Here is a 25036-nt window from a genome sequence, read left to right on the forward strand (position 1 = left end):
CTTTCAAAAAGTTTAAAATTTATCTTTCTAATACATATTTTTGGAAGGGCGTAAGATACGCCAACTTAAATATATTATTAAATATGAGAAAATCGCTCAACAAAAAAACAATTCTTTCAAAAAGTTTAAAATTTATCTTTCTAATACATATCCTATGGAAGGAGTTTACATTCACAAAATAAAAACCAGTTCAAAATCTTATTACTCCTTGAATTAAAATCATTTAATTTCAAATCCATTCCAAATCCTTAAATCTGTATTAAAATCATTTTGCCAACAACCAACACAATACAAATTACATTTCCATATATCTTCTTGTCCATTTTAATTTTTTATCTCATTTTATTTAATTTTATTTAAAGCATATAGACATCGAGATCCTTTACACATAGTTATATAAAAGTCAAATACATAATAAATTCTTAATTCTAGAGATATCTCAAAATCTCAATTTTTTAATTTAAAATACCTTTCATTTTTCACAGTACGATCACAACAAACAAGCCATTTACTAATTAACACATATAAGAAAAATATCAAATTACAAAACAACTTTCAATATCATTCGCATCGAATTCTATTTTTTCATAATTATCAACTACATGTTATTATATAATATATGTCGGCGCATATTCCACTCTATACAAGTGTCAGACACACTCACACAAAGCTGTGAGATTCATACCTCTATCAGTAGGACTTCTCAAATCAAGAACACATATGTTTCACTATCGCACATCTGTGTAGGATCTAATTAACCCTTTGGACTGGTACTTCAAAATTTGATAATTTGATAATTTCATGTGATATCATCATTTGCCTTTAAAACAACTGTGCGTTAAACTAGACACGTTTCTCTATCATAATGCAAAATATCAAAGTTTGGGAGACTCCCAAAGTGTCTGAAACTGATCATAAGGGTGAAAAACCGTTTTCCAGAAGTTGGGAACGTAGGGTATTCTTATTTGAGGATTTCGCTACATTTACATTAAATCAGTATTATCACGTCCATTTTGATTAAGATTTTTATTGCCTGTCTTCAGAAATGAAGTTTTAATATGTTGAAGATAAAATATCGATTAAATGGATTGTCAACTATTTGAATTGCATTGTAATATGCTATGCATATCATTACTATTTCCAAGGTGCATTACGGTGAATAATGAAAAATTCAATTCGATCGATTTAGCCACAAATTGAAAAAATGTAGGATGACCTCGCTGTTATTTAAGAAGTACTAACTATTTTCATTAAAAAGACCCCGAAAAAAATATTGTTTTAGAATAAATGGTTTCATTGGATGTAAACTATTCAAAAATAGCCAAAAAAATGGGAGGGGTCTTCTCAATTAACTTCAAGGTTGATTGGGACCCCAGGTCGGTTGGGTATCGTGAGACGATGGAATCAACTCACGAGAACCTTGCCAATTTAATTCGCGAAAACAAAGGAAACATCTGCATAATAACTGGTGCTGGAATCAGCGCGCACGTACTTCCAACATTTCGATCGTCTGACTCCAAAGGTTTATGGGATGTTGTCGCTGACAAATCATTGGACAAGTTTCAATTTTATTCTCAACCCGACGTTTCATGGAAACTTTGGGCAAGTATAAGAGATTTACAAAAACAAAAATTCTTATATCCTTCAAAAGCTCATCGTGTGATACATTATTTGATGAAATACGGTTACATAGACACATTATTAACTCAAAATATAGATTCTCTTCATAGCTTCCAAGGGGATGAGTCAAAAATCATTGAGCTTCATGGGAAGGTCACAGAATTCGGTGAATGCGAAAAATGTAACAGAAAAACGCCTGTTGATCATCTAAAAGTTCTCCAGTCTGGAAAATGCCCGAAATGTCCCGTATGTAACTCGAATTTAAGGCCTACGGTTGCATTTTTCCAAGATCTAATTCCTAAAGCACTCAGACAGAAGGCAACAAAAATTTGCCAGACTACTGACCTTTTAATACTAATTGGCACTCACTGCGTGGTCGATCCTGTTGTTACACTAGTTGCAGAGGCTTTTCAAAGCGGAGCGACCGTCGTGGAAATAAATCCTGATGAGACGCGAATATCTGACAAATGTGATATGAAATTCTATGAAAAAGCAGATGAGGCGCTAGTGGCTGTAGGAAATATACTATTCCCTGGTGTAGATTTTGAAAACAAAACTGATGTAGAGCCTATTATTCAATAATCTTTTATTTTTTTCTATTTCCTTAAATGTTTTGTATTTAGCTTTCATGAAACATCTTAGTTTTTATCAGCAACTTTCAGTTTGATGTTGATTGGGTTTGAATTTTTTTTTTGCCATTTTAAAAAGGTACCATAACTAGTATCAAATTCCAAAATCAAAATGATTTACGTCGATAATTCATGTTGATTTTTCAATTATTCCAAAAAGATACAAGAAAATTGGCGCCTGTTTGGCTCCAATTTAAGCCATTTCTATCTATAACTATCTTCTAATGAACTCGTCTGTTGATCAAACCAGGAAAAATTGCAGTCTTCTTGATTTCAGAATTTATTCTGATATGAAGAACCGCAAAGTTTCTTTTTTAAGATCAAAGTTTATTGAGAATGATCCAAAATCACTTCTAACGGTCGGAAAAGAAGGAATGTGGAGATTATTTACTCAACCAAACTTATATCTGATGGTAAATGGCTAATTTTACGCATATATCATACGTTTTAATGCTCCACTTTCAACGCAATGGATTTTTTTACAAATCTCAATATTATATTTTCGGTACCAGAGAAACTATGTATATCCAAAGTTTATGAGAGAGGAAAAACTTTTTCTCTAGATTTTTATTACGGGATGGTGAAAATTGAGAACTTTAGTAAAGAAATTGGGAAGTTTTGCAAAAAAAAATGAGGGGAAAATCTGGTGAAAGAATCACAGATCTTTTGATATTAGCTGCCAGAGGGTTTTTCCAATTGCAACTGTTTTTCAAATTGAACTTTATTTATAAATAGGTCTTATGAATCTAACAAATCTCTCAGAGTTCAAACATATTAACCAAATAACATCGTATAGAAACTAAATTTTCATGTTTCAAACTCCTTTACCACAAATGTTGAGTGGGATCATATTAATGAGACCAAAAGTGTCACATCCAAAATTTTTACAAAGCATGACAAGCTCAGAGCAGCCAAAAAATGAAAATTGGAGCAATTATAGTGACCTTAAGCCAAATAAAGTATTCGAATACCCAGATCAAGCATCAAAAATTATTTGGAGCGTCAATTCCAATAATATTATACAAATTTCTTCACAAATTATCGAATTAATAACAACTCACAAAATATCTATCCAAATAGCACTTTATTTGATTAATGTTTTTTCACAAATTCGTGTTAAAGAAATTAAATTATTTGCAGAACTTTATCAAAGGATATCAAATGTATTTTCATACATCCATAAACCGAAAAATATGAGATTAGCGACGCTTCTACATTATCAAGGTTTCGAATTCGAATACTTCCAACCTAAAATGATAGAAGATGAAATTCTGAATTTATATTCAACAGAATCTCCTTTATACTATATTGCATGGGATAAAGTTGATGATCTTAAGAGTAAATTCCCAAATCTTGATATTGATGAGGAAATTAATAAAATCACACCACTTGACTGGGCAATTAAATATGGATCAGAATTGTGTTTCATTTACTTGAAAAATTTAGGATCTCAATACACCGAGGACTCAGCAAAATATGCTGTTCAAGGCGGAAATAAAGAGATTTTTATGCAAATTATAGAAGAAGGTGAATCATTTAATAAAGAGATTAATACAGCATTGGATTATCGAAACAATGAAATTGCTGAATATCTTAAATCACATTTAGGACAAACTCCTGATTCAATAGCAGAAAGTATGCATTTCGGAAATTATGAAATTGCATCTTATTTACTTTCTAATGGAGAAGATATCAACAAAATTTATAATCTCTTTCATTTAATATTTATCATTGTTTGATGACATTATCTTTAATTTAATATTTATCATTGTTTTATGGCATTCTCTTTCATTTCATATTTATCATTGTTTTATAGAATTCTATTTCTTTTCATATTTATCATTGTTTTATGGCATTCTCTTTCATTCCATATTTATCATTGTTTTATGGCATTCTCTTTCTCTTCATATTTATCATTGCTTTATTACATTATCTTTCATGTCATATTTATCATTGTTTTATGACATTCTCTTTCTTTTCATATTTATTATTGTTTTATGGCATTCTCTTTCTTTTCATATTTATTATTGTTTTATGGCATTCTCTTTCATTTCATATTTATCATTGTTTTATTACATTATCTTTAATTTAATATTTATCATTGTTTTATTACATTATCTTTAATTTAATATTTATCATTGTTTTATTACATTATCTTTCATTTCATATTTATCATTGCTTTATTGGATTATCTTTCTTTTCATATGTATCATTGTTTTATGGCATTCTCTTTCATTTCATATTTATCATTGTTTGATGACATTATCTTTCATTTCATATTTATCATTGTTTTATAAAATTCTTTTGATATTAATGAATGCCCTCTTAGTATTGCAATCGAATGGAAATCAATAGAAATTGTCCAATTCCTAGTTGAGCATGGTGCTGATGTTAACATGAAACTTATTCTCTTTCTTTTCATATCTATTTTTATTTTATAATATACTCTTTCATTTCATATTTATCATTGTTTCATGAAATTCTCTTTCATATCATATTTATCATTGCTTTATTGGATTATCTTTCATATCATATTTATCATTGTTTTATTACATTCTCTTTCTTTTCATATTTATCATTGTTTTATTACATTATCTTTAATTTAATATTTATCATTGTTTTATTACATTATCTTTCATTTCATATTTATCATTGTTTTATGGCATTCTCTTTCATTCCATATTTATCATTTTTTTATGGCATTCTCTTTCTCTTCATATTTATCATTGCTTTATTGGATTATCTTTCTTTTCATATTTACCATTGTTTGATGACATTATCTTTCATTTCATATTTATCATTGTTTTATAGAATTCTATTTCTTTTCATATTTATCATTGTTTTATGGCATTCTCTTTCATTTCATATTTATAACTGTTTTATATTATTCTCTTTCATGTCATATTTATCATTGTTTTATTACATTATCTTTCATTTCATATTTATCATTGTTTTATTACATTCTTTTGATATTAATGAATGTCCTCTTAGCATTGCAATCGAATGGAAATCAATAGAAATTGTCCAATTCCTAGTTGAGCATGGTGCTGATGTTAACATGAAATTTATTCTCTTTCTTTTCATATCTATTTTTATTTTATAATATACTCTTTCATTCCATATTTATCGTCGCTTTATAGAATTCTATTTCTTTTCATATTTATCATTGTTTTATTACATTATCTTTCATTTCATATTTATCATTGTTTTATAACATTATCTTTAATTTAATATTTATCATTGTTTTGTAACATTCTCTTTCTTTTCATATTTATCATTATTTTATAGAATTCTATTTCTTTTCATATTTATCATTATTTTATTACATTGTCTTTAATTTCATATTTATCAATGTTTTATAAAATTCTTTTTCTTTTCATATTTATTATTGTTTTATTACATTATCTTTCATGTCATATTTATCATTGTTTTATAAAATTCTCTTTCATTTCATAATTATCATTGTTTTATGACATTCTTTTGATATTAATGAATGCCCTCTTAGTATTGCCATCAGAGAGAATTCAATAGAAATTGTCCAATTCCTAGTTGAGCATGGTGCTGATGTTAACATGAAACTTATTCTCTTTCTTTTCATATCTATTTTTATTTTATAATATACTCTTTCATTCCATATTTATCGTCGCTTTATAGAATTCTATTTCTTTTCATATTTATCATTGTTTTATAAAATTCTCTTTCTTTTCATATTTTTCATTGTTTTATGGCATTCTCTTTAATTTCATATTTATTGTTGTTTTAATTAATTCTTTTTCTTTTCATACTTATCATTGCTTTATTGTATTCTCTTTCATTTAATATTTATCATTGTTTTATGGCATTCTCTTTCATTTAATATTTATCATTGTTTTATGGCATTCTCTTTCATTTAATATTTATCATTGTTTAATGGCATTATCTTTCATTTCATATTTATCATTGTTTTATGGCATTCTCTCTTCTTTTCATATTTATAACTGTTTTATATTATTCTCTTTCATTTAATATTTATCATTGTTTAATGGCATTATCTTTCATTTCATATTTATCATTGTTTTATGGCATTCTCTCTTCTTTTCATATTTATAACTGTTTTATATTATTCTCTTTCATTTAATATTTACCATTGTTTTATGAAATTCTCTTTCATTTCATATTTATCATTGTTTAATGACATTCTCTCTTCTTTTCATATTTATCATTGTTTTATGGCATTCTCTTTCTTTTCATATTTATTATTGTTTTATTACATTATCTTTCATGTCATATTTATCATTGTTTTATAAAATTCTCTTTCATTTCATATTCATCATTGTTTTATGAAATTCTCTCGATATTAATGAATGCCCTCTTAATATTGCCATCAGAGAGAATTCAATAGAAATTGTCCAATTCCTAGTTGAGCATGGTGCTGATGTTAACATGAAACTTATTCTCTTTCTTTTCATATTTATCATTATTTTATTACATTGTCTTTAATTTCATATTTATCATCATTTTATAGAATTCTATTTCTTTTCATATTTATCATTGTTTTATAATATTCTCTTTCATTTCATTTTTATCAATGTTTTATAAAATTCTTTTTCTTTTCATATTTATAACTGTTTTATATTATTCTCTTTCATGTCATATTTATCATTGTTTTATGAAATTCTCTTTCATTTCATATTTATCATTGTTTTATTACATTCTTTTGATATTAATGAATGCCCTCTTAGCATTGCAATCGAATGGAAATCAATAGAAATTGTCCAATTCCTAGTTGAGCATGGTGCTGATGTTAACATGAAATTTATTCTCTTTCTTTTCATATCTATTTTTATTTTATAATATACTCTTTCATTCCATATTTATCATTGTTTCATGAAATTCTCTTTCATATCATATTTATCATTGTTTTATTACATTCTTTTGATATCAATAAATGCCCTCTTAGTATTGCAATCGATGTGAAATCAATAGAAATTGTCCAATTCCTAGTTGAGCATGGTGCTGATGTTAACATGAAACTTATTCTCTTTCTTTTCATATCTATTTTTATTTTATAATATACTCTTTCATTTCATATTTATCATTGTTTCATGAAATTCTCTTTCATATCATATTTATCATTGTTTTATTACATTGTCTTTAATTTCATATTTATCATTGTTTTATGGCATTCTCTTTCTTTTCATATTTATCATTGTTTTATAAAATTCTCTTTCATTTCATATTTATCATTGTTTTATGGCATTCTTTTGATATTAATGAATGTCCTCTTAGTATTGCAATCGAATGGAAATCAATAGAAATTGTCCAATTCCTAATTGAGCATGGTGCTGATGTTAACATGAAACTTATTCTCTTTCTTTTCATATTTATCATTATTTTATAGAATTCTATTTCTTTTCATATTTATCATTATTTTATTACATTGTCTTTAATTACATATTTATCATTGTTTTATTACATTATCTTTCTTTTCATATTTATCATTGTTTTATTACATTCTTTTTCTTTTCATATTTATCATTGTTTTATTGGATTATCTTTCTTTTCATATCTATTTTTATTTTATAATATACTCTTTCATTCCATATTTATCATTTTTTTATTACATTCTCTTTCTCTTCATATTTATCATTGCTTTATTGGATTATCTTTCTTTTCATATTTATCATTGTTTTATTACATTATCTTTCTTTTCATATTTATCATTGTTTTATAACATTCTCTTTCTTTTCATATTTATCATTGTTTTATGACATTATCTTTCATTTCATATTTATCATTGTTTTATTGGATTATCTTTCTCTTCATATTTATCATTGTTTTATGACATTAATTTTCTTTTCATATTTTTCATTGTTTTATGAAATTCTCCTTCATTTTATATTTATCATTGTTTTATAACATTATCTTTAATTTCATATTTATCATTGTTTTATAACATTATCTTTAATTTCATATTTATCATTGTTTTATAAAATTCTTTTTCTTTTCCTATTTATCATTGTTTCATGAAATTCTCTTTCATATCATATTTATCATTGTTTTATTACATTCTTTTGATATCAATAAATGCCCTCTTAGTATTGCAATCGATGTGAAATCAATAGAAATTGTACAATTCCTAGTTGAGCATGGTGCTGATGTTAACATGAAACTTATTCTCTTTCTTTTCATATCTATTTTTATTTTATAATATACTCTTTCATTTCATATTTATCATTGTTTCATGAAATTCTCTTTCATATCATATTTATCATTGTTTTATTACATTGTCTTTAATTTCATATTTATCATTGTTTTATAACATTCTCTTTCATTTAATATTTATCATTGTTTAATGGCATTATCTTTCATTTCATATTTATCATTGTTTTATGGCATTCTCTTTCATTTCATATTTATCATTGTTTTATTACATTCTCTTTCATTTCATATTTATCATTGTTTTATTACATTATCTTTCATTTCATATTTATCATTATTTTATTGGATTATCTTTCTTTTCATATTTACCATTGTTTTATGAAATTATCTCGATATTAATGAAAATCCTCTTAGTATTGCAATCAAATTTGAAGCAACAAATATTATCGCTTTCTTAGTTGAACATGGTGCTAGAAATCTCAAATAATCCTATTTCCAATAGCATTATATTATATTGAAAAAAAAAGATATAAACTGCTTGCCCTATAGTGGATAATGTTCTTTTTTATCAATGGAATGAAGACACTACTTGTTTTGATCAAAATAAACTAAGATTCTGCAATCATTTAAGAATGTAACAAAATCAATGTTTTGTAAAAAAATGCATGATTTAGGCGTTTCATTAGGTTTTTTGATATTTCAAACATTCATTCATGATCTCTTGATTTCTTCCTAATAATGAAAAGCTTAGTCAACTGTCAGTGATTTCAGCTGTTTCTTTGCTATTAGCTTTTGCTGCAAAAAGAAGCGTAGTTTGACCCAATTTAGCTCATTCTTTGGGATTTGCACCAAAATGAAGAAGAATCTCGACAATTTCTTTACTGTTATATTGAGTTGCAAGATGATGAGGCGTTTGTCCATTAAAGTCTTTTTGAGATATAGTTGCGCCATGTGAAAGAAGAAATAGGACTATTTCTTTACTATTTCTATCTATTGCGTAATGTAATGCTGTTTTTCCTTTTTTCTCTCTTTCATTGATATTTGCACCGTGGGGAGTAAAAAGTTCGATTATTTCTTTTCTACAAAATTTAGCGGCATAATGAAGAATAGTTTTCCCTTCATCATATTTGAAATAGAAATTTACACTGCGCTAAAGGAAGTATTCGCACAGAGATGTATTATTGAACATTGTTGAATAAATAAAGCACTCTTTAATATGATTAGGTTGATCGAAATAAACTAAAAATGAATCAAGATTTTAATATAATCCACAATATTCTAAATTGATCCTTAAAAGGTATTCATTCATTAAGAATGTAACAAAATCAATGTTGTGGGAAATAATTGCAGACATTATGCATCTATAATATGGTGTTCTATATTTCATGCATTCACTCATGATCTCTGGATTTCCACCTAAAAATGATAAATTTAGAAATAAACAAAATGAATAACTCTATTGTTTATATTGCGATATAAATAGGCAAAATTATTTCAATAAACAAATATTAATTTCCCAGAACTGCCATATAATAAAAGATATACTCCAATACATAATTATTTCATTTATCATACTTAGATGCAAAAATAAATCACAGGAAAATCTCCGAATCTCCACAGATTGGATATTCCTCAAAAAAGTATTGAAAAAATCTCTAGAGATTTCTTCGAGGTGATTCTTTTTATTTTGGAAGTTCTGGACAAGCTAAGATGCACGAAACTAGATCAGTAGATTGTATTTTTATGAATGTTCATAAAACAATCATGTGATATTATTTCAAAGTGTACAAATATGCAAACTATGACATTGAAGAAAAAAATTAAAAATAAATGTGACAAATTTTTTGATAAATGAAAAATACGAGACTTGATGAGGAATTTCCAGCACTTTCCTCAATATCACGTGGCCCAAATTCTCTTCCAACGAATCCACCAATACCAGCATCTCCTCCACCATCTAAAATTGCTCAGGAACAGCAACAAATGATAATAGATTCAGAAATATATAAAGACTTCACGCCAAACAGCGACAGTCAATCAACTCTTATACCAGATGACTTTGGCTATGCTTTAGACTCTGTAATGAATTTTATTCCAGAAACACCATACGAAAGCGACGGATTAATCGACGATTGCTCAAATGATCAAATGTATCCAAGACCATCTCACACCAAATTTATTCAGCCGGAATTTTTCAAGAAATATGACAACGATACGCTATTTTTCATATTTTTCTACAGCCCAGGTACTCCTCAACAATATTTCGCTTCAAAAGAGCTAAAATCGCGCGGTTGGGCATTCAATATTACACAGAAAACATGGTTCAGAGCTGTAGGAGAGCCTACAGATAGTGAATCAGATTTTCAGACAGGAAAGTTCGAATACTTTGATCACAAGAACCCTGAAAGTTGGATGATACGTCAAATCGAAAAGAATTAAATATATTGTTTTGCATTGAATAAAATCATAAACTTTTGTTGTTTTTGCACAAATATTCTAACTCGTTTTGATTCATTAAGTTAAATAATAACAATAATATTTATTTCAAACAAAAAAAATTCTATATTATGGTTTTTTAATTTGTACAAGTTTCATATTCAAATTTCTTATTGGTATTTTAAGTGGTTGTGAGTCATTCATTATTATTGAAATGCCATCTTCTGAAATTTCTTGAATTGAACAAGAAAAATCACCAAAATTTCCTAATTTTATTATACAACTTTGGCCCACTTCAAATATATCATTTCCTAACACCAGTTTCCCTTCATTTACTTGATAAAATTGATTTTCAAGATTTAATTCAATTAAATCTTTTTCTATTTGCTCTTTATCAAGTAAGAGCTCATCAGTGTTTTCTAGTCTGAGAATTGTTGATTTTGATGCTTTATTTTGCCCAGTAATTTCATTTTTAAATGTTGAATCAAATTCTAAAAAATGTTTATGAAATTGAGGAAATTCCGCACCTAAAGCCTGAACTTTGTATTTTATTGCATCTAAAATTTGATTATTGACTATTTGCATTGCATTCTGATAATCTGCTTCAATTGATTCGATTTGTGAGTTATATTTTGCCTCCTCAAGCTTTAATTGTTCATCTAATAAGTTTTTCCAGTGCTCTACTCGCCGTTCTGCTTCGACAGCCAAATATTCTATTCCTCTTTGATATTCATTGTGAAAAGTAGGAAAGAAAAGATGAAAGAAGTCTTCTCGTATATCAACGAGCTTCTGACCTTTGATTTCAGAATGTTCACCACCTTTTTTCATTCAAAATTTGTCACTTTTTGGAAATTATCATATAATTATTATTGAGCATTCATACCTCTGATGATTTATTATTTAAAAACATCAGAAATTTTTTCTCATTCTGGCAAATTTTCTGATAAAAATTGTTCATAAATATAAATAATCGTACATTTTAGTATGTTATCATGTAATTCAGTTTTTTGTCTATCAAGAAATGATTATTTCTTGTTATTGAAATTGAGATATTGAAAATTATGGCTTAATGAGCAAGATTTATCAAATAATTTTAAAGATATAAATCAATTCATTTCAAAAAAATCATGAAAAAATTATAAAATTAAAATAAATTTGGAAAAAGTTCTGATTTTTGAGATAGAAATAGTCTAATATAGCTTTATTAATCTTTCAAAAAACATAATTCATAACCTGAGCCAACAACCAATAGTGATAATTACTATCTCTCGTTGGATCCTTACAACCATCGAGATAAGGACATTTTCCCATTTGGTCTGTTATTTCTACGGTTGATGGAGTTCCTGGTTCGTCGTAGCATAAAAAGTATTGGCTTTTCTGCTGAATTGCAACGGATCCGTTCCTAAAAACGTCAGGAAACAGAATTGTTCGTTGTTGTGGGTTTGTTGTGAATATACAAAGTGGAGACAATAAGTCAAAAATGTCTTCATCGGTTCTAGATAAAATTTCGTGAGCTCCAACTTGAGTTGTTGCCAATTTCAGGGCATTGGCAGCAATCTTGAGTCTCTCGAATGTTCCTTGATCTAAAACTGTCCTGAAATAATCCGATTTCAGTGAAATTTCGAAATTATTTCTTAATTCTTCGGTTTGTTCATTATTTATGGTCTTAAATGCCAATATCGATGTAGCAGCTCCAACAATAGCGTTCATGTTCAACGTTCTGCTGATCTGATATGAATCATTTGAAGGAATAATTTTAATTGGAATTATTCTTTTGTATCTGACCACATTTGCGTCAAAATATTGAACAACGAAGCGTATTTCGGGTGGAACCTTCTTCGCTTTGTTTCTATCTATGTCTACAAAGAAATGCATCGTATCTCCCGCGATTAACTTGTTAAAAATGTATCTGTTGTCGATACATGTGCAGTAGTTACCGATACATTTAGAAATATGGACGGAATCGGTGCCGATCGCGTATAAACAACAAAATCTGACATAAGGAAGTTGAATTAGGTCAATTAGATCGAAAAACAGGAGTTGGACTTGAGAAAATCCGTAGTATCTGATATGTGTGTTTGTTTCTTTAACAAGCTTCGAAATATTTGGAAGATTTACGTCTCCAAACAAAGCAAGCTCAAAAGAGACGTGTGGCTGCTTGCAGCTCTCTATTATTTGCTCTATTTGGGTATCTGATGCATCTGAGGTCTCTGATGAGATAATAAGTGTTGGATTTCTTAAATCTTTGATAAAATCGAAAAAGTATTCAATAATCGAGCCATACGAGAATGACATTGTTTCTGGTTCGAGGTTTTCAAGTAAATCGAGGTATTTTTCAAAGAGTTCGCTCTGAATATTCAGATCAAAATAGACCATTTCAGGAATTAATGGACAATTATCGGATATATCTGGTAGCGTTGACAAGAAGAACGAGTTCCTATCCTTTTTGAAGATAGGCGCGTAAACATTATGGCCATAAGCTAAAATTGTAATCAAAATTGAGGCTTTTGTTTTAGCTAGGCCTCTCATTCGTTGGCAGAACTCTTTAACAGCTCCTGAGTTAACCATTTTATGTGAGATTTCTAGTAAAATTAGATATGTTTTCTGTGATAATTTTGGACTATAAATTGTTTGGGTCTGATTGAACTCATTGAGATCAAAAGGATGGTATATATCGCATATCTCATTGATTTTTGTAAAGTTTATCTTCTGGAAAGGCTGAGTTAAAGTGGGAACTTTTGGATTGCTGACAGGAAAAGGAGTAAGTGAAAAATAATGTGAGCTGCCTATTATAGGTACTTGAATAGGTGCTTCTGTCAATATTGAAGGCGCTTGAATGCAGAATTGAGACTCTTCTGACATCCAAATTTTAAAAATTTTTTAGTTTACGGGCGCGATTTACCGATAAAAATGAATGGTTTTGAAGAAAAACACCGGAAGTGATATAGTATCATGACAAACTGAATATCGCAATGTAATAGGTATCTGCAAGTCTACAAAAATAATGAGATAACATGAAATAAAATCACATTATGAAAATATATTTTTATTAAACTGAATTGACACCTCAAAAACCCAAAAACTGGTATTTATATGGCGAGTACATTCGAAATGCTTATACTTGGAATTTCCAAATTTTTCTTGAAAATTAATTTTCGAAAATAAATTTCTTAATTTTTTTTTTGATTTTTAGATTTTTGAAAAATATTTGGAAAATTTCGTAAAATAAAATGCGATAAAACAAATTATTTTTAACAATTTTTCAAATTTGCCACTAAAAAGTTCTTCAAAATATCAGTATTAAGAGAATATTTATCAAATTTAATGAAAAGAATGGGAGTGAAGTAAAGATATTAGCAAATTTGATAAAATTGGCTTATAAAATGATAGTTTCACATGAAAGATTATCGAAATCAATAAGATTTTCCAAATATATTTTCGATAAAAACGAAAACAAAAACAATTATAATAAAAAAGTATTTATAATATTACAAACATAGTTAAAACTCATATCCGAGATTTGTCAGACAAGAAATAACGTGCTTTGCGTAACTGACCTTAATCAAGTAGTTGTAGTTCTCAAACGATACAACGTAAATTATGTCTCGTTGACTTTTTGTTCCGAATTCGATAATTCTTTGAATTACGTAGTTTCCGAACTGATCCGAGACCATTTCTTTAATTCTTGGCTTGTTGTAGTTCTCTTCAGGTCCTATGATCTCCGTAAATATCATATTCTGCTGTTGTTGGTTTGCTTTTCTTATACATTTCTCAATAACGTTGGAAGCGAATTTATGCATTGAGAATTCGTAGAAGTGACCTGTAAATGCTCTGATTAGCGCTTGGATATGCTCCGGAGTTCCACTATTCAAAATATTTTGAACTACGTAGTTTCCGAACTGGTTAGTCGCCAAAGTTTCAGCTCTGCAGAGGACTTCGTCGACCAAAGGTATTAAATCTTGTATCGGCTGACGATCAAACAATTGTTGGATAACTCTACAGCCCCAGTTATCAACAACGAGCTCGTAGACGTGGCCCTTGATTTTGTCGATTATTTCGGGGACACGGTTTGGTATTTTGATGATGAAACGCTGAGCAATGTGATTTCCATTTTGACTACTGCATAATTCAACGAATCTTGGGAGGAGAGCGAGGAAAATAGGGTCTATATTTTTCGGAGATGTCTGTTCAATGAATTTCTGTAACACACGGCATCCATTTGGATGATCTACGATAAATTGAACGTCTTCTAAGAAAAATGACAGCATACGGCTTTGTTGTTCTTCTGTAATGTTTTCACAGAGCTTCTGTATCACAAAGTTTGCGGCGCCATCGCAAACGAGCTCGCCCATATGAGGATATAAAGCATTGAATATAGTATCGCGCTCAGTTGGCGTAGCGCGAGCAATCTGATCTTGAAGTTGAATGCAATCTGATCTGTCTTTTGCCATTTTGACGTATTGAAGAGATTGTTGTGTAAAAACTGGAGTTCCGACAACTGCTCCTGGCGCTTGTGGTAAATAAACATCAATAATTTGGGAAATTCTGGCAGCTGTAGATTTTTCTCCAGTAATTGCTTCCCAAATGTTGACAGATAACAAATTGCAACATTGATACTTTGGAATTTCAGGAACTGGGCGACCTATCTTCAAAGCATACTTATTTAGAGTTGCTGGAGATATAGTCGCTGATACACTTCGATTTAATCGTGGAGAATCATCATTCATTTTTTGTCACTTTTTTTGTCATGATATTCTTATTTTTTTTCTTCATTTCTGTCAATTCTACCATGTTTCAACAATTCACTAAAGAGTAATTTTCACAAGCTCTTTTAATACTTGAATACCCAATGTGAATACAAGCTTAGTGGATAATTAATTGTATTCAATGAAAATATTTTTTCTATACGCATCTGTCAATGCGTGTATATATTGCTATAGATAATTTCCTCTTAAGCTCTTAGGATAACAAGAGAAAAACACCTTAATTCACCTAAAAATTAAATACCACCTAAAAAATGAGAGGGAATGCTCTTAGCCACTAAATAATGAATTGAAATGTAAGTTACATAATGAAAAACCATATTCTGGTAACGACGGTGAATATAATAAATTGAAAGGTTTACACACGAATAATAAATTTCAAGTTTATAACTCATCACATCTAACAAACTCAAGTGCAAAAAATGCGTAAAAACGATTGTTTTACATTCAATTTACTTTCTAATGAAATTCTTCTTCGAAAATACCAGAAAACAAAAGAATATCTTATGTAAGAACATTATTTTTTCGCACCATGTGAAATGAGAAATTCTGCAGTTTCTTTACTATTATACCTTGCTGCAATATGAAGTGCGGTTTCTCCATTATTAGTTTTTTCATTGATATTCGCACCATGCGAAATCAGAACTTCTGCAGTTTCTTTACTATTATATTTTGCTGCAAAATGAAGTGCGGTTTCTCCATTATTAGTTTTTTCATTGATATTTGCCCCATGTGAAATAAGAACTTCTGCAGTTTCTTTACAATTATTCTGACCCGCAAAATGAAGTGCGGTTCCTCCATATTTATCTTTTTCATTGATACTCGCGCCATGCGAAAGGAGGTATTCCAAAAGGGATGGGGTATCAAATATCGCTGAATAAACGAAACATTTGTTTATATCATTAGTTTGATCGAAATAAACTAAAAAGGATTCAAGATTTTTATATAATCCACAATATTCTAAAACGATCTCTAAATGGTATTCATTCATCAAGAATGTAACAAAATCAATGTTGTGTGAAATAATTGCATATACCAGCAAAATTTCATGCGATACTTCGCACATCAAATATCCATCCCCATATAGTAAGTATCCATAGCCAAAATCAAAAATTATTGGTAAAAATTTTGCTGGTCTACCTTTTACCAATATTATGAAATATATAATCAATGGTATAATGTTATCTTATTCAAATATCAGCTGGAGAATTTATTTTGAAACACAACTCAATAAATTGAATACCGCTAAGTTCCTAAAACACAGCACAAAATTCGATTCCAATAATTTTGAAGATCAAAAGAATCAAAATTTTTGCGCTGACTTTTTTTCAAAAATTAATCTAATAAACAACGGTTTTATATTCTCTCAGTTATGTACTTCTATACTTAATATGAGCAGATTTTGAGAATAGCACTTAGTGTGGGAGCCCTTCAGAGATATTTGAATATAAAATATAATATTGCATAGAAATAGAAGTTAAAGTTTCCAAAAAATATAATGATAAATTCTAATTTTCAAAAAAAAAATATTTTTTTTGATAGCAAACATTTTTTTAATATATTATAAAACTATACACGATATACCTTAAACTAAATGGCATGTCTGAAGAATACGAATAGCATTTCTTACCGAAATGTCTCCGGATTCAATTAACTTAGAAGCTACAGTGTCAATGTGCTTCTCAGCGCATCCAGCTTCACATGCGATGTTTCTTGAGTGAAGTTTCATGTGTCCTGCGCAAATTCCGTTTGTAACTATGGCTCTGATTGCGGCAAAGTTGTTTGCAAGGCCTACAGTAGCTATTGTTCTAGCGAGAGTATCAGCGTTATCAGCTTTAAGCATCTTTCTCATGAGCATGACGTCTGGATTTCTTCTGATTGAGCCTCCGACGACGCCGACGGGGATTGGAAGCCAAATTTCGCCAACTAAGTTGGTTCCATTGTCAATCCTGTATTTTGTTAAGGCTGGATTCTCTGATTGAGTGGCATATGAATGAACAGCTGCTTCTACGGCTCTGGTATCGTTTCCTGTTGCAAGGACAACAGCTGTAACACCGTTCATGATGCCTTTTCTGTGGGTTGAGGCTCTGGCTGGATCTGCAGCTGCAAAATCGGCTGCGGCAACGATTCTTTGAGCGACTTGCATGCCTGTGAAGCCGCCTTGGGCAAGGAGCTTGATGGGCCATTTGCATTCTGCATGGATAATCCTCTTTAATGGCAAATTTGAAAGAATTGCCATTAATGGTTCCCAATCGAGTTTTTCTGAGAGGTACTTGAGAACTGCTTCACATGCTGTGTTGACGCAGTTGGCTCCCATTGCATCACAAACATTAATATGGATATCAACGCTTAATGTTAAGCCTGATCTTGTTTGAATAAGTCTGTAATCAACATCATGAACACCACCGTTTCTTGCAACCATCGATGGCATAGTTCCGTTTGCTATATTGATAATTTCATTTCGAAGTTCAGAAACTTTTGACAAAGCACCAGTTTCCCCTTCTGGAACGATCAAGACGACCTGTCCCGAACAGATGTTAACCCCTGAAGCAGTTGTGAAACCTCCTGTGGACCTGCAAAGCTTTGCAGCCAATGAAGCACCGGCAATAACAGAAGGTTCTTCAAGTGCCATCGGTATCATGATCTCTTTTCCGTCGACAATGAAGTTTGTCGCTACACCGACTGGTGTAGAGTGCATTGCTATGAGGTTTTCTATCATTGTATCTGCAGCATTGAACGTGAGACCATGTTCGGTGGACTTGAGAAGGGCAACTTCTTCGTCAGTGAGGTTGAACATGCTCTTAAGGGCAGCCTGGCGTTCTTCTATACTCAGCTTGAAAAAGCCTGGTATTGCAGAACTCATCTGTTTTCAGGTTGTCAGTTACTCAATTTTTGAGAGCAAAAAATACGTTTCTTTGAAAAACAAAAATTAAACGAGAGAAAATCGAAAATTTTTCTCATGATTCGTATTTTAAATGATATGTAGATCTCATTTTACGGACCAAAAAGTGATTTTGAGCGAAAATTTTCTCAACGGATTCAAAAAGTGGTTTCACTTTTTTTTATTCTTGAAATTTTTACGAACTATTTCAATGCTTCTTTTCTCCACATCCAAAAGACTCTAGATCAAATTTTCATCGCAGTTGATGACAGTAGATCATCTAATTATTTAATTCGAAATATTGGACATTTCTTGTAAGTAAATTGTCTTCATAATTTAGAAAATAAATCATTTTGTTGTTTCTCAAAATTTCAACAATAATTTATATTATTTACCAAAGACACGAGGTTTGATTGATTCAAAACTACATGTAAGCAATTGATATTTGGATCTAAAAATCCAACCAGAAAAAATCCCCCAAAAATTATAAACTGCTTGCAATACACCTCAATATTCTACAACTAGATTTACAGGGTAATTGATGCGTAATTAATACTGAGATCTTGCATACTCATAATTATTAGTAAAAACTTTATGTTTATTACATTATAAATCTAATTTTATACAGTATCTCAAAATTCACAAGGATTTTTTTATGTCAAGGAATCCATTCAAAACATGTTCAGCACCTCTCAATTTCTGGCAAAATGACAGAAATTAAGATGAATTCATACAATCAGTACCTTTTGAAAGGTTCTGGCTGCCAGAGATTTTCATTTACTTTGTGTTTTCAGACTGAAAGTGCTGTTTTTCCATAATTATTTAACTCCAACTGATTCAAGATATTGAACGCCTTCAAGATAACCATTTTTTGATGCCTCAATGAGTGGAGTACATCCATATTTATTTTTTGCTTCTTTATTAGCTCCAACTGAGATAAGATATTGAACAATATCAAGATTACCGTATCTTGATGCCAAAATGAGTGGAGTGTCTACACCGTTATTATCATTACTCTTTTCTTCTTTATCAGCTCCAACTGAAATAAGATATAGGGTGTCCAAAGGTGCGTTTAGCACAGCGCTCTATATGAGACTATTAAAGGAGATATATGCTGATTATAAATATATAATAAAAAATATGAATATATGTATATGATGAGTATGTTGTATTTTGGCGCCATGCCGGGATATAAAATGAATTTTGAGACAAGAGGCGGTTTCGCGGGAAATTTTGGCGGGATTTTTTTCATTTTTTTATGAATCATAAAGAAAACATCCTCGCTCTTGCAAAAAAAAGTTAGTATACAAGTCATGTGTATGGTGGCACTACGTTCCACCGTACCCATTATATGTGAATTTGACACTTTACAAAACCGTTAACATATATTTTACAACACAAACGACAACACTAACTTAACCTTAAATATTTACAAAGCCGCCAACCACTTCACCTCACTAATGTAAAAAATAAACGTTCTCACTTACAAAAGTATTGCAACTCCTCCCATTGCTGTGCTTCACATAACAGCTCATATTCTTCTGACTCACTTTCTTCTTCATATAGGTCAAAATCACTGTCAAAATAAATGTTAGTAAGTTTTGACAAAGCTAATGAAACACGTTTACCGTTTGTATCTATTGCTTGTATAAACTTTCCATTCTTCATTCCTTCATAAACGCTCAAACTAACTTTACCCTTTCTCCCTCGTATCTGATAGAATGTATTTTCACGAGAAACGAAGAACAAATTCTTGAACTCATGACCGTTGTAGTTTGTTATCTCAATAGTTTTCGTCATTACATCCAAATAAAAATTTTCAGTAAAAATAAAATAAACTTAAAAATAAATGATATCACCACCCTCACACGTATGAAAACATAGCACAAAAATAAATTTAGGTGAAGTGGTGAGATCTCACCTCTTTTTTCACCTGTTTTTTCACCCACTTGAATTCATTGCTTTATAACTCTCTTCCTTGGTTTCTTTTTAGTTGCTTTCTTCACGTCTGTCTCCAACTTGACTGTCTTTCTTCTTCGTCCGTAATGATACCAGTTACTTCCACCAGTCAATGGGTCAAATGGTCTTTCGTAAGGGTTTCCATACATTCCATAGGGACCATACGGAAGAACTACTGGTGGAGAAGAAACATTTTCTTTAGTTCCATCGAATCTATTTAAATGCATTGTTTCACCTTTCATCTGGTCATTAAAGTCTTTTGCGTGTTTTGCAAACTCATCGTCCTTTCCTAAAGCATTTTCTGACTCAGTCGCAACCAAATTGGATGCTTTATTTATGAGCCCTATTTTATTTAATCTTAACTTCTTTGCAACCCAGCCTCCAATCTTCCCTTTATTTGCATCTAATGTCTTCGAAACCCTTCCTCCACTCATTTTATTTACTGCGTCATAAGCTCCAAGTGCTTTTGCTCCAAATGCTAATGCTTTTGTTCCCATTGCGCCTAAAGCTGCCCAAGCTACCATTTACACCATATTAAAATCATCTCTCTTCAATATTATCTCATAAAAGTTCTCGTTACTGGAGAAAGTCAATGAAACATAAGCGTTCTCACGGGCTTCGCCTTCACCGCTTTGCGGTCTATCTAACTTCTTTCTTATCTCATCTATTCTCAATAAAATGTCTGAACAATTGCTAACATCTTCTACAACAGTTATTTCATCATGAATGACCTTCAAGAACAAGCTCATTTAATATGCTATTAAAATCATTTCAATAATGAGTCCATCCTTTCCGTCTTTAGGTAGCACAACATCTTTCATTGAAGAAGGTTCGACAAGTCTTATGTTAAACTTACTGACAAAGTTTGTTATACTATAATGCTTCGGCGGCGAATACATGTAGTTTGAAAGACATAATATAGATTCTTCAGCAAATTCACTTATACTGGATTTTATAACAATGTTCTCACGAGACCAAATACCACCAATTGACAATCTTGTAAGCAATCCTGCTGAACCTTCTACTGTAAACGTCGATGGTAACATTCCACGAAGGTCATCTATTGACATTGTTGAGTCACTGAATTTAAATATTTTCTTAAAGCAATCGTCATTATCTAACCATGCAATAGCTTTGAAGTTTTCATTCGAATATACATCTGCTTCATTAAATGTAAAACCTGACTTCTTTGCAGAGACGATTTTAAAATCTATTGCATTTGTTTCAAAATTATATGCTATGGTAACTTCTGAAGGTAATGGATGTCCTTCCGCAGTCAGTTGTTCTCTCACTACCGTTTGAAGCTTTGTGTTAAAAACTTTCATGTCATCTCCTGTATCTAAGTTCACATACACAGCAACAGGGAAACTATCTTGCTTCTTTGTTTCATCATTATACCTCAAAACATTAAAGTTCTTCAATAATATTGTTCTTCCTGCTGGAATACTTCGAACCTGTCTTATTTCAATAGCTTTCTCACCTCCTACATACTCTACCCAGTGTCTTGGATATTCATAAGTATACTGACTTTCTTGAATTTTGGTTGGTTTCATCATAACGTGTTCATAGTATATCTTTATACTCTTGTCAGTTAGACTCGGTGCTATGTTCTGAATATTTCTGACTTGCATTTTTAATGGAGATAAAATGAAGCATTTAATACATGACGTAGATGAAGACATGAATGAAACTACAGACAAACTTAACTCTTCTCTCATTCTTCCTTTCAGCAAAGATTATGAATTCTGTTCAAATGGTGTTTATTTCTATTGTGGAAAAATGGGTTCAGGTAAGACATTTAACCTCATTCGTCATATACTCATAACAGAACGTTTAGGAAACGACTCTTACTATGACCAAATCATTATATCAGCAACTTCAGACTCTATGGACTCAACAGCGAAAACATTTATGTCAAAAGTTCAAGCCTCTGTCGTTAAAGTTCCAGACAGTGAACTCATTGAATTTCTTCAACGTTACATTCGACGTAAGAGAAAATATTATGCCATTAGATTTCATACAGTCAGGAATGCAAAAGACTTCTGAGGAGATGGAAAGAATTATTGACAAACACCACTTACGTCAGTACTCAGGAGTTTACGATATGAAACGACTGACAAACTACATTCTATCAAAACTTTCAAAATACCCCTTCAAAAAATATCCTTCAAACACTCTGCTCGTTTGCGACGACTTCGCCGGAAAAGGTTTAGTTCAAAGCCTGACTCACCATTAGCTAACATCATAACTAAAGTCAGACATTACCATTTAACTGTAGCAATACTTATGCAAACATGGCGTTTCTTGCTTTAAACATAAAACGTCTCATAACTGACTTCGTTATCTTTCAAGGTTTCTCACGCTATGATATTGAACTCATTTGGAAACAGTCAGGTATAACATTACCTTTTGAAGAAATTTGGGAAGCATATAAGTCTCTCATCTCTCCTCGTTCATACCTTGAGATTCATATCATGACTAATACCATTAAAGTCAAAAATATTCCATGGGAACGACCAACATTGTTTTAAAGTTTAACCTTCAATTGACTGATGGTAAACAAATTCCATGCATCTCTGTCGCCATTTCTGTTAATATTTTTGCTGTCATTCATATCATCCACTTCCCATCCGTTAGCTTTTGAGGATATGCGTTAGAATAGCTGTTCTTAAATGAAGGCTTTTCACCTTTGAGAGCATAAACTCTATAACTTTCTGCATACTTTATGTTTGAACCTCCTGAGCCATCATTGACATAAATTTTTATAGGCTTCCACCCTTTGTTCATGTTCCTGCTTCTTCCCTTTGCTCTTTTGTTCAGTAGTTCTACATCTTTATACACAGCACCTGTCTCAGTGAATTCAACAATATTTTCATTCGTTAGCTTTACATTCAAACCCTTGTCGAGTATATTGTTCATTTCATACATATAAAAGGTTTTTATTCTATATGAAATGAGAAGCAAATCCATCTTAGCTGGTGCCGTTAATGTTCCAATTGAACCAACATCAAATGTTGACTCACGAACGACAAACAATATTGTCATAAAGAACTATAGTTCAGAGTGTTTGAAAGAACCAGAACCAGAGCTGAAATCCGTGAATTTAAACTCAGCTTCAAACGCTAACGCTACATCAGATGTTAAGTTAGAGTATCCACCACTGGACCAAATTCTTTCAAGAGAAGCCAACGACAACCCTTACACAAATGTTCAAACAAATCCTTCAGATAACGTAGACCATTACCTTCTTCAGTTATACCAAACAATTTTACTCAAAGACGATAAGAAGCTTTTGACAAATCTTATAAGCAAGAACCAAATAATTCTAACAAAGGAGGACCTTGAAAATGTTATATCACGAATAACAGGGAAACAATGTGTCATTGACTATCTCGACCCTGAAATCGAATGCTGTGGTCAAACGCCATATTCATGAAAATAGGTAACATCCGCATCATTGAAACACCAGGAACTACAGGAGTTGAGTTTAAGTATAAATATTCGAACGAGTATACAAAACTATCAACATAAACTTTGCTTGAAATATGTTTTAGTAAATTAAAGCAATTTGTAATATCTATCCAAAACTTCTTCAACAGTATCGAACTCATCTTCATAATGCAAACCTAATCTTATTGACTTGGTGCAGTTTTCACTAACACAATATAGCGCTTTGCGCTCGGCGCCTTTGACGCCTTTTTCTGTTCTCTTGACTGACATAACTAACTCATTTGTTTCATCAAACAGCAACAACCAAAGTTCATGACCTAATACATAACATTCAAACTTTATATTTTTAGCTCTGAGTTCTCTTGTAAGCTGTTGCATTTAATATTTTCTAAAAAGTCAACTTCAACAGTCATTCGCACTGGTGCCTTCAGTTCTACAGGCTCTCCTTGAAAGTCAACAAGTCTGAATTGCATGTCTTTCAAATTATGAGGACTAATGCGAACCCATTTACCTAAATGAGTTACTATGACAGGAACGTTTGGAATGAACATTGAATTTACTTCATAACAGAAAGACTTATATTCTACTGAACCTTTACTATTAACTCCTGAAATGCCTGTGACATTAGCTATTTTAGACTCAATGTACAAACAGTTGCCATAACATACGTATGGAACAGATTTCATCTCAATCGTTTTGTCAACACTTTTCAAAGGTAGTTGCATATGGTATGCTCCCAAAAGAAGTTGAACTCTATGACTCATTCGTGTTATCTTGAACTCTTTCTTGCTACTGAACTTCAATGTTCCCTCAGAAGAGAGTTTGACATCTATGTTGTCAATAGTTTCTTCATTTATGAGAGTATCTATGACTCCAGCAATTTTATCTATTCTATACTCTGCTCTGTTAGGAAATGTTATAAAACTTCTTTTGTCATCTATTTCAATCTCTATGAAATCTGTTTCATCTGTTATGACAAAAGTTGCGATAGTATTGAAGTCAACAACTCTGAAAGCAAGTGCTTCATTCTGAAGACCTAAGTTTGTTTGAAGCTTTACTGTTCCGTATTCGTTTGGGTCTGTACTTTGCAAATAGAACAACATTTTATTCTCATTAAAATATGACTATTGCTGCATATGCGTATGAAACAAATGAAG

General features: G+C 30.7%; 12 protein-coding genes and 2 pseudogenes across 14 annotated transcripts, besides 2 other annotated features; 6 read left to right on the forward strand and 8 right to left on the reverse strand.

The window, feature by feature from the left end:
- Positions 1 to 1335: 1335 nt before the first annotated feature.
- On the forward strand, positions 1336 to 2243 carry TVAGG3_0910420 (NAD+ binding; the record flags this gene model as incomplete). The annotated part of the gene is made up of 1 exon (XM_001329891.2): positions 1399 to 2202. The coding sequence occupies one exon, from the start codon at positions 1399 to 1401 to the stop codon at positions 2200 to 2202; it is 804 nt and encodes a 267-aa protein (XP_001329926.1).
- Positions 2244 to 3130: 887 nt separating this feature from the next.
- On the forward strand, positions 3131 to 3988 carry TVAGG3_0910430 (spectrin binding; the record flags this gene model as incomplete). Its single annotated transcript, XM_001329890.2, has 1 exon — positions 3143 to 3988. One exon carries the CDS (start codon positions 3143 to 3145, stop codon positions 3986 to 3988), a length of 846 nt encoding a protein of 281 aa, XP_001329925.1.
- A 6253-nt stretch (positions 3989 to 10241) lies between these two features.
- Positions 10242 to 10882, forward strand: TVAGG3_0910440 (nuclear-transcribed mRNA catabolic process, deadenylation-dependent decay; the record flags this gene model as incomplete). The annotated part of the gene is made up of 1 exon (XM_051251782.1): positions 10242 to 10829. One exon carries the CDS (start codon positions 10242 to 10244, stop codon positions 10827 to 10829), a length of 588 nt encoding a protein of 195 aa, XP_051077356.1.
- A 73-nt stretch (positions 10883 to 10955) lies between these two features.
- TVAGG3_0910450 (uncharacterized protein) lies at positions 10956 to 11749 on the reverse strand (the record flags this gene model as incomplete). The annotated part of the gene is made up of 1 exon (XM_001329889.1): positions 10956 to 11654. One exon carries the CDS (start codon positions 11652 to 11654, stop codon positions 10956 to 10958), a length of 699 nt encoding a protein of 232 aa, XP_001329924.1.
- A 95-nt stretch (positions 11750 to 11844) lies between these two features.
- On the reverse strand, positions 11845 to 13851 carry TVAGG3_0910460 (SEC24-related protein family; the record flags this gene model as incomplete). The annotated part of the gene is made up of 1 exon (XM_001329888.2): positions 12039 to 13688. The coding sequence occupies one exon, from the start codon at positions 13686 to 13688 to the stop codon at positions 12039 to 12041; it is 1650 nt and encodes a 549-aa protein (XP_001329923.1).
- A 400-nt stretch (positions 13852 to 14251) lies between these two features.
- TVAGG3_0910470 (mRNA binding) lies at positions 14252 to 15842 on the reverse strand (the record flags this gene model as incomplete). Its single annotated transcript, XM_001329887.1, has 1 exon — positions 14327 to 15553. One exon carries the CDS (start codon positions 15551 to 15553, stop codon positions 14327 to 14329), a length of 1227 nt encoding a protein of 408 aa, XP_001329922.1.
- Positions 15843 to 16106: 264 nt separating this feature from the next.
- TVAGG3_0910480 (cyclin-dependent kinase inhibitor 2C-related family) lies at positions 16107 to 16580 on the reverse strand (the record flags this gene model as incomplete). Its single annotated transcript, XM_001329886.1, has 1 exon — positions 16107 to 16580. The coding sequence occupies one exon, from the start codon at positions 16578 to 16580 to the stop codon at positions 16107 to 16109; it is 474 nt and encodes a 157-aa protein (XP_001329921.1).
- A 538-nt stretch (positions 16581 to 17118) lies between these two features.
- Positions 17119 to 18470, reverse strand: TVAGG3_0910490 (HMG-CoA reductase classII domain-containing protein; the record flags this gene model as incomplete). The annotated part of the gene is made up of 1 exon (XM_001329885.2): positions 17175 to 18452. One exon carries the CDS (start codon positions 18450 to 18452, stop codon positions 17175 to 17177), a length of 1278 nt encoding a protein of 425 aa, XP_001329920.1.
- Positions 18471 to 19522: 1052 nt separating this feature from the next.
- Positions 19523 to 19767: a mobile genetic element.
- Positions 19619 to 19767, forward strand: TVAGG3_0910510 (annotated as a pseudogene). The gene has a single exon. A coding segment is annotated over exon 1 (149 nt).
- An 18-nt stretch (positions 19768 to 19785) lies between these two features.
- Positions 19786 to 25036: part of a mobile genetic element that runs on past the window's edge.
- TVAGG3_0910530 (uncharacterized protein) lies at positions 20954 to 21178 on the reverse strand (the record flags this gene model as incomplete). Its single annotated transcript, XM_001329883.1, has 1 exon — positions 20954 to 21178. One exon carries the CDS (start codon positions 21176 to 21178, stop codon positions 20954 to 20956), a length of 225 nt encoding a protein of 74 aa, XP_001329918.1.
- On the reverse strand, positions 21179 to 22060 carry TVAGG3_0910540 (uncharacterized protein; the record flags this gene model as incomplete). Its single annotated transcript, XM_001329882.1, has 1 exon — positions 21179 to 22060. The coding sequence occupies one exon, from the start codon at positions 22058 to 22060 to the stop codon at positions 21179 to 21181; it is 882 nt and encodes a 293-aa protein (XP_001329917.1).
- TVAGG3_0910550 lies at positions 22110 to 22960 on the forward strand (annotated as a pseudogene). Its single transcript has one exon. A coding segment is annotated over exon 1 (851 nt).
- TVAGG3_0910560 (uncharacterized protein) lies at positions 23383 to 23845 on the forward strand (the record flags this gene model as incomplete). The annotated part of the gene is made up of 1 exon (XM_051251783.1): positions 23383 to 23845. A coding segment is annotated over one exon (463 nt), but the record flags the coding sequence as incomplete, so codon positions are not given.
- Positions 24218 to 24982, reverse strand: TVAGG3_0910570 (uncharacterized protein; the record flags this gene model as incomplete). The annotated part of the gene is made up of 1 exon (XM_051251784.1): positions 24218 to 24982. The coding sequence occupies one exon, from the start codon at positions 24980 to 24982 to the stop codon at positions 24218 to 24220; it is 765 nt and encodes a 254-aa protein (XP_051077358.1).

Source organism: Trichomonas vaginalis, chromosome I (assembly GCF_026262505.1).
Source record: "Trichomonas vaginalis G3 chromosome I, whole genome shotgun sequence".
Lineage (NCBI taxonomy): Eukaryota > Parabasalia > Trichomonadida > Trichomonadidae > Trichomonas > Trichomonas vaginalis.